Raw genomic sequence first — 10,013 nt, 5'->3', positions numbered from 1 at the left:
AGTTACAGAAAGAAAGAAAAAAAAATCGAAAAAGTCAACGCCGGAGACCGGCGAAAAAATCCGAAAGAAAAAAAAACAAAAATAAAATAAAATAAAAAAAATTGAAAAGTCAACGCCAGAGACCGACGGCAAAAATATAATTTAGAAAAAAAAAATTGGGTTAAAATTGAATAATTTGTGAAATTTGGGGTCAAATTGAGATTAAATTACGCTAAGGATGAATTTGGAGCATATTAAAATATAAGGGGCTATTTTAGTCTTTTACAAAAATCTGGACCATGTGTGAACTTATTAATAAATGAGTTTTTTATCTATATCTATTTATGATTAAGTACCCATTGATGGACGTATTTGTAATGACCCCTAATTTTTTCATATAAACTCCAATTAAGCTAATTCAATCATTAGAAAGGTAGAAACATAAATAACTTCCATATTTAATAGTTTCCGAGATTGTATTTGGGTTGTAGTGACAAATTACATCTTAGAAAGGTGTATAATTAATAATAGGGTATATTACAAATAAGTCCATCAAGAGATACTTATTTATAAAGGGGTTCAGATAAAATGTTTTTTACAAAAAAATCCACATATTGTCTAGAGGTATGTAAAAAACTAAAATAACCCTCAATAATTATTCAATTTTGACCCAAAACTCAATTTTCAGTACAATTTCGCCCGTCGCTGATCTGTGGCGTTGTTTTTTTTTCTTCATGATTTTTCCGCCGGTCTCCACCGTTGACTTTTCCATTTTTTTTTATTTTTTTTTTATTATTTTTTTTCCGCGGGTCCCCGACGGCGTTAACTTTTTTTTTTATTGAATTTTTTTTATCATCTTTTTGCCTCGTTTAAACAACAATATTGTTGTGGTTGACAATAATATTAACTATATTACTAATAAACATAGAAATATTAACTATACTACAGTTTAACACGGTAATATCGCTATATTAATCTCAAACACAATAATATTAATACAACAAAAGTCATTATTATTGTGTAAATAGAGTAATATTAATATGTTGACCATTCAACAAATGTCAACATAATAAAAAGCCAAAACAATTAATATTGATGTGGTTGACGGTAATATTACTGTAACATTAATATTAAAATAGTAGATAGTAATATTACGTTAATCCGTCAACAACTCAAACAAAAAAAAAAAACAAAAAACAATATTGATGTGGTTGATAGTAATATTATTGTGTTTACATTTCAACGACAGTAATATAATTACGTTGACTTGTCAACAAATCAAAAAAAAAAGGAGCCAAAATAATAATATTGTCGATAACTGTAATTGTACTGTCAGCGACAGTACAAGTATATTAATGTACTATCAGTGTACAATTACTGTTAATGACAGTACAATTACGATTAACATTTAGAAAATTAAAAAAAAAACCGAAAAAGTCAACATTAGATTTATGTGGTCAAAATTGATTAAATTGGGGTTACAATTAAGAATTGAGTGTATAGGGTTGCAAGTAATTTTGTCATATACATTCATTTTTCCTTTATATATAATACATATTAAAGGAATGAGCTTATTGGCGAAAGAAATATAAACCCTGAACCTAAAATAATTAAAATGGTTGGCCAGGAACTTATGTACAAAAACCTCTTAATAATAATTACCATGACTTCAATTTCTTATTTTAATTTGATTCGGTTGAACCGATATTAGTAGTTAATCTTACGAATAAATTAATATAAAATTTCCACGTTTTAATTTGCAATTTGTAAAATTTAAATTAAACCATAGTAAAATTTTCCTAACAAATAAAATTACAAATTTCATGCCTGCAGTGGATGACTTTGTCGGTGGAACAAGAGAACGCATTATTGAACCTGAGTTGAAACCTTCTTGTCAATATTTTATTGGTCGATCTCAATACACATAATCACCCTAATGTGGTTTGCATCTCTTATGCAATTCGCAGTGATGTTGGATTTTGGGTCCAATTTTAATTCAACCCATTAATCCACTCTCCTCTGAGTTGGCCCCCAACAGTGAAAGCCCAACAACACAAAAGGCTCAAGTGATTGGTCAAATCCTGAGAACTCTCTAGACCCTCTGATCTTGACCGTTGTTTCTCACTGGTTTGATCCTCACCATCCATCTGAGGTATTTAGCCTCCGCCTGTCTTCGAAACCCTTATTTCTGATTTTTTTTTCTCCTCTCTCTCTTCTGGTCATACCACCGTATTGAATGCGTCTTGCATTTCCTGGCGACATGCTCATTTGACAATGACGATGGTTGTACGTTTAAGTTTTCTACTTTTGAGACAATTTTCATTTTTATCTATATAGAAAACCATTATGTGAGTGAGAGGTATAGAATAAACTCAATTGAGTCTCTTCCTAGTTTCTTCAGATCTCTGTACTTTGCAGAGCGAGTGAGATCCACTCCTGAGTGAGGGAAACACGAGAGAGTTCCAACCAGTGAGATTGGGGGTTAGGGTGACAGAGTTGTCCAAAAACTGAGTGGTTCTGGCTAGACTTAGGGTTCCGGTAATTGTGCTTTGTGTTGGGCAGTTGATGCCACCGCCGGTGGGTTTCGGACGAGAAAATGTGACAAGAAAACTGAGCCGTAGCAGAAAATTAAGCTTATTCATCTGTTGAAGATTAGTTGTTCATAGTTTTATTTGTTTCGTTCCATTACTGCCATATTCGATCGGTAATTCTTCTTTTCTTTGTTTCCTTTTCTTACTGAATCCTGATACCCTAATTCCTTCTTCCATATGTAGTATCTATAATAGATTTAGTTATATGTATTGATCTGGACTAATTTGCTGAGGCCCAAATCATATAATAAATGGGCCAGAAATTGGGCCCATATATAAGAACCTACCAACCCCCTTTCTTTATTTTTTATTTTTGGGCTGATTTTGACACGCTCAAAAGTCCACAACTCTCCCCTCCTTATCTTTCTATCTGGCCCAGCCCATCATCTCACTTGCTCTCTCTCTGGCATAGGTCCCAAGGGAGGAGAGAGAGAGGCAAGAAGTAAAGGAGGAAGATGCCCTTTCTTCTCTCAGCTGCAAACCACACGAAAAACAGAAATGTTGGCGCCAGATTTCAGAGTATTGAAGATCGAGGAAATCCGCCGAGTTTTGGAATTAAAAGATTGACAAAGATTTGTTTTCCATGTTTATTTTGGAATTTATTAGAGTCCTATTTTATAATACTTCTATTAGGACTTAGATTTATTTCCATGTATTTTATTCTAGTTAGGTATCTTTTGTACTTATCTAGAATAGAAGTAGAGATCAACTAGGATTCTATTACCTAGTTAAATAGATTTCTTGGGGTTCAAGTTAGGTCTTATGGCTTATTTTCGTGCCTATATAAGCCTCCGAGACATACAAAAACCGTGCGCATTATTTGGAAGAAAAACCACTTCATAGCATCGAAGGTTTGCTAAGGCGTTCTGTCGCTGTGTGTGCCAATTATATACAGATCTGCTGTATAGATCTCAAGGGAGATTAACCGCGTTTCTGAAGGGAGTTCAGGCCTGAAGGGAGTTCGAGGCACGCGGTGTGGAGCTGCTGTTGGAAGAGACACGGAGTTCAAGTTGTGTACAAGAACGGCATAAAGAATTAAAGAGGGAGTCTTAATTATTTTAATAAGTCCTATTAATGTACACTGTAAATCTGAACTAGTGAAATCGTGTTTGCAGGTCCACGTGGATGTAGGACACATTTGTGTCTGAACCACATTAAATTCATGTGTTTGTTTACTCGCTTTCAGTAGTTTATAACTGTTTTAACACAATAATTGTAGTTGTAACTGAATATTGTTCCCACAACAACTGTTACAACTTAGGTTAACAGATTTCTATAGGCATTAAAATCAACAACTGGCATCAAGAGCCGGTCACTAGATATACTTAGTGTCTGATTTTGGGAATTTGATTTATTTGCTTTACTTGTTGTAGGATGAGTATTCACAAGGAATGCAGTTCAACTACATGACCCCCGTTGCTAGATGGAACGAACTATACGTATTGGAAAACCAAGATGAAGATGTTCATCAAATCAATGGATGAAGATTCATGGCGTACAGTTCTAACAGGGTGGACGAGACTAGTGGCCAAAACCAGAGAAGGTGTTGAGTATGAAAAACACGAAGAAAACTGGAGCAAGAAAGAACAGGCAGTGGCAAATACCAATTCAAAGGCTTTAAATGCTATATTTAATGCGGTTGACACCAACCAATTTAAATTGATATCTGGTTGTGAATGTGCCAAAAGGGCATGGGATATTCTTCAAACTGCGTATGAAGGAACAACCTTAGTAAGACTGTCAAAACTCCAGATGCTTGCCACTCGCTTCGAAGATCTTAGAAAGAAAGAAGATGAGACTGTAGCTGACTTCAATTCGAAGTTGTGCGACATTGCTAATGAAGCTCATGGCCTTGGAGAAACATATTCTGAAGAGAAACTTGTGCGCAAAGTTCTAAGATCTCTTCCAGATCGATTTGCATACAAGATAACTGCGATTGAAGAGGCTAATAATGTTGATGAACTCCATCTTGAAGAGCTATATGTAAGTTTGTGAAGGGGCTATCTCAAATAAACCCTATAATTTATTGTATTTAAACTTTCTTTAAACCAATTTTACCTAGCTAGTTATTTAATCGGTTTTATTGTTAGTAATTAGTGGAGGTTATTTCTAGTTTAGTGGATAATTATCTAAGCACATGGTTAATTACTCAACTAACCCACTAACCCATTATCTTCTCTAATGTGTTTATTTCGTGCAGGACAAGGAGCTCTTGGATTCTATAAATAGAAGAAATATAAGTTCATTTCTCACCGATTTCTGAAGAGAATGGAAAGCGGAGAGTTTTAGGGAACACTTTCAACACCACCTTATTTTTCTCACTACATAATTGAGTCTGTTTGTATTCAAGATCATTGAATCCTAGTTTTTAATCCTAGAGTTTTGTTAAGTATAGATTGTCATCGATTCTAGGAAGTTTTGTACGAACAAATCAATCTGGAATTTCTTCATAAAAGAGAAGATCTTTAGTTCTCTTTTTATATTCTTTTTGAATATTGTTTTAATAAAGTTTTCGCCTGTAAAGCTGCATCCACAAGTTATATACTTGTGGATAATGATTAAAAACTTGTGTTGCTTAAATTCCGCTGCAAAACATTTCTTTACACAAGTTTTTCGTCTAATCATTTGTGTAAATCTCTTATTTACATTTATTATACTTGATTATACTAATTCGGAGGCATTGAATCATTTCATTATGCTAGTGATTAGAATTAGTCGATGACGACTAGGGACTAGGTATCGCGTCATTTACCCAATATATATTTCAAAGGACTGCGAGTTATGTTGTCAATGTCAATCATGAATAAAGAAATAAAGAAGAAAAAGACATAGTTTAGAATATACACAGGTGACACGATTAATCAGCTTAGGCCCCGTTTGGTTGACAAGATAAGATTAGCCAAGATAAGATTAAATAATCTAATGAGACCCAATTATTTTATTGGAGCTTGAAAGGTCTAACAAAAAAAAACTCATTAAGAGGCAAGATAAGCCAAGATAAGGCAAGATAAGTCATGATTATTTAATTTTGGCGGGTCGACCCGGCAAGTTATTGAGGATACCAAACATCAAATTAAGTCCAACTATTTAGTTAATCATGGCTTATCCTGGCAACCAAACGGGGCCTTATCAAACAAAGTTTTAGTGTAAATATAATTCGACTTTTTAGCTCGTAGGTTTTCCGCCGGGCAACCTTCAGTCTCAATTATGCAGCAATATAATGACAATCTCCTGGGTTTTGATAATTTGTTACCAATTAAAATAGAGATAATTTCCTGGACGCAAGTTTTCGCCGGAAGGCTCGGAACTTATGTGGAGTCCGGCTAGCTAATCCTTACAACCGAAAAATGAAATTATAAAAATAATTTGGAAATTAATAAGCTGAACCCTAAAAATGAGAATGGATTTCTCTACATATATCAGAGGGTAATATTATATTGAATAATTATATGTAAGTTCGTATGAGTAGTTTAATTTAGTGAGTTGTGTACACGTTAAGGTTGCTTCAATGGAAGAATTGAAGATATATAGAGAAAAAATAAATATTGAACTGGTTGGTTCAATTAACTAAGGTAGAGAGATATTTAATTTAAATATTTCTGTTTATGTGTTTTTGAGTGTGATCGTATCATAAAAATTAAAATGCAAACTATATATCAGCAGTCAGCTTCATATAAGTTGACATGCACTTGGTCACTCTTGCGTCTTCACAATAACTTTGCATTTACAAATTAAAGCTACGATCATGAAATAAATAAAGGTTATATTACGGCCAATTTAAATCATTTGAATCTTCTTCTATTGTTACTTTAATTCGTTTCTTCTCCTCTTCTATTACCCTATTATTATTAGGCCTCGGTTGTCAAGATAAGATTAGCCAAGATAAGATTAAAAATAATCTAATGAAGCCCAATTGTATTATTGGATCTTGGAAAGTCCAATAAAAAAACACGAGCAGAAGACAAGATAAACCATGATAACATAATATTTGCAGGTCGACCCGGCAAGTTATTGAGGATACCATACATTAAATAAAGTCCAATTATTTAGTTAATCATGAGATTATTAAATTCCAATGGGATTGCAGATGTGTTTATAAACAGTAATATATATCCCCACACACAAAAACACACACAAAAAAAAGTTTTGTTAAAGAAAGAAAAAAAGAACGAAAAATGTCATTCGGAAAGTTCACTTTCTATAGCTTTATATTATTACAAATGGCACTTTTGTCTATGCAAAAGTAAAAAAAAAAAAAATATATATATATATATATATATATATATATATATATATATATATATATATATATATATATATATATATATATATATATAATAAATTAGCTAGATCAGGTTTTGTTAAACCGTAAATCCATACTAGATTTAAACCTTTATAAATTAATGTTGTTGGAACCATCAAAATTCTATTAATTTATCGACTACATGCGATTATTCTCTATATCACTACCAACTTTAAAAATCATGAATGTTTTTTGTTTCTTAATATTTTTGTACTTCATATTATTCCCTTTGTGACAAAATTATACCATTAATTACCTATGGTCAATTTTGTAATAACAATAATGAAAAAAAAATTAACATAACTTAATAATAATAATAATAATAATAACAATAATAATAATATAGTTTAAATATCAAGTCTTTTCATATGCTATATTTATACTAAGGTGAGAGTTTATTTTCTTTTTTATTGTAATTCTTTCTACATATTGAAAATTTGGATGCAATTTACTTTGAATAAACCTACATTTGAATAACTTTCCAAATATATATTATAAGCATATATATGTAAAAAATTATTTGAAAATAAATCATTTATTCGGTTAAGTATATTAGATACCTAAGGTCCTAAAGTAGTTTCAAATTTTAAATTAATTCTTATATAATTTTTAATATTGCGTATGTTCAATAAATATGAAATCATAATAATATAAATTCAAACTAATGAATATTTACTAATACCAGTTATAATATTTGTATTATGATATTAAAAGTATGATCATATTTTCATATATAATAATTTCTTCAAAAGTCAATGTTGATTTTCTTAAATTTATTTCCATCCTTACTTACGCCTTTTATTAGTATAAGTGATAACATGATTTAACCATAGTCATATAAAAAAGAAAAGAAAAAAATCTAATACGTTATATAAATAATAATGTATAATACATACTTTTAGTAATATAATTTTAATGTCAATGACCTATTAGTATAAAATATGTTAAAACTTGTATATATTTTTTTGTTTTCGTAATTATTTTTATACATTAAATTTAACAATATTTTTTTCTTTAAAATTAAATTTCAAAAATTTTCCAATGATTATAACATCATAAGTATGTATATAAATAAGTGACACATAAAAAAAAAAAACTTTTCATCTTAAGTCGAGGGCTCCACGTTTAATGTAGTTTCAATCTTTAGATGTAATAATTAGTCTTATTATATAGTTAAGTAATTTATAAGTATCAAACTCAAATATTAATATAAGAATATTAAAAAATAACTTATGAAAAAAAAAGTTAAGTAATAGATGCGGATGATTAAAACTATTTTAAACTTTGAGGAGGTCAATATAATTTACCCAACATTTGGTAGAGGTAAGAGTATAATTTTAAAAAGGGCTTATTACGAATAAACTCATCATGAACTACTTATTTATAAAGGTGTCCAGATTAAAAACTTGTTTACAAAAAAATCCAGACAATGTCGAGAGGTGTGTAGAAGACTAACCGCGTCCTCATATTTTAATATGCTCAAATTTCATCATGTAATCCAATTCACCAATTATTCAATTTTGACTCCTAACCCAATTTTGAGTAGTCAGCCGCCGTTGACTTTTTTTTTTTTTAAATTGTCCCTGAACATTTTGTGGCCCATTTAAACAGTAATATTAATGTGGTTAACAGTAATATTAAATATATTACTATTTAACACAATAATATTGTTATATTACATTCTAGCAGAGTAATATTAGCACAAAAAACTCACTATTTATTGTGTCCTACAGTAATATTAATACGTTGACCGTACAACAAAGACAAACATAATAAAAAGCCAAATAAATAATATTGATGTGGTTGACAGTTATATTACCGTCAACAATAGTAATGCTATCGTGTTTACATTAATTTTACCGTCAACGACAGTAATATTACAGTAGTAGACAGTAATATTACTTTGGCGATCAATAAATCAAACAAAATAAAACGTCAAAAAAAAATAAAAATTTGATGGTTAATTTTACTGTCAACGACAATAATATTATCACGTTGACCGGTCAACAAATCAAGCAAAATAAAAAAAAAAGTTTAAAAAACACATATTGATGTGGTTGACAGTAATAATATTATTGTGTTTAGAGTAATTGTATTGTCAACGACAATACAGTAACTATCAAGTGACAGCGGCCGCCGAAAAAAAAAGAAAGAAAAAGAAAAGAAAAAGTCAACGCCGAAAATCAGCGGCAAAATAAAAAAGTAAAAAAAGAAGAAGACAAAATTGAATTGTTGTGGTCAAAATTGATGAATTTGAAGCTAAATTGGGGTTAAAATTAGGAATTAAGTTTAAATGACAGGGGTAATTTTGTCATATACATAAAGTTTGCCTTTATTTATAGTAGTAATACATATTAAAGTGATGAGCTTATTAGCGAAAGAGATATACCCCTCAACCTAGAATAATGAAAGTTTGGTTGGTGAGGGACCTATGCATAAAAACCGCTTTTAAAAATGTCTAGGGCAAATTACGGCCACCCCACTGAGGTAAGGTCAAATTACGAAAAACCCCTCTTGCTTACATAATTACAGCCACCCCTCAACTATGTATTATCTTATGAAAATATCCCTCCAGGTGGTACAATTAGTGGCGTTCATTCGATAAAAATTGTACCGAAATTTCGATACGTCAAAATTTCATACCGCTTAGTGTTCGGTTCGTTAAATAACCGAATTACCGAAATTTTATTAAGAATATTTAAAAATTTGAATTTAATTAAAAAGGTTATTTTTTTAATTAATTTTACTTTAAATACTAATATTACAGATGTACATATATATTAAATAATAAAAAATGGAATACCGCACCAAATTATCGGTTCGGTAATCAGCATGTATCGAATTTTTGTTCCTTTCAATTCGGTCGGTTTACCGACCGAATGAACACCCCTAAGTAAATTTCATACTGAAGGGTGGACGAGTAAGACAATACACTTAGTTGAGGGGGTGCCAGTAATTAATAATTATGCAAACAAGAGGGGTTTTTCGTAATTTCATATTACCTCAAGGGGTGGTCGTAACTTGCCCAAAATTCAATAATCAACTGGTTTGAAGTGTTAGCTACTATCCAAATTTAAGAAAGATGTGCATTCAAATTATAGGTGGTCTAGTTGTAATTACACCAAACACCAGGGCCATGG

General features: G+C 30.9%; 1 protein-coding gene across 1 annotated transcript; it reads left to right on the top strand.

The window, feature by feature from the left end:
- Nucleotides 1–4,025: 4,025 nt before the first annotated feature.
- On the top strand, nt 4,026–4,833 carry LOC105961528 (uncharacterized). The gene is made up of 2 exons (XM_088818963.1): nt 4,026–4,553; nt 4,771–4,833. Exons 1-2 carry the CDS (start codon nt 4,026–4,028, stop codon nt 4,831–4,833), a joined length of 591 nt encoding a protein of 196 aa, XP_088675089.1.
- The last annotated feature ends 5,180 nt before the right edge of the window (nt 4,834–10,013 follow it).

Source organism: Erythranthe guttata, chromosome 6 (assembly GCF_056151865.1).
Source record: "Erythranthe guttata isolate IM_541 chromosome 6, IM_541, whole genome shotgun sequence".
Taxonomy (NCBI): Eukaryota; Viridiplantae; Streptophyta; class Magnoliopsida; order Lamiales; family Phrymaceae; genus Erythranthe; species Erythranthe guttata.
Note: the sequence above shows the minus strand (reverse complement) of the source record. Positions and strands in the feature narration are given on the sequence as shown.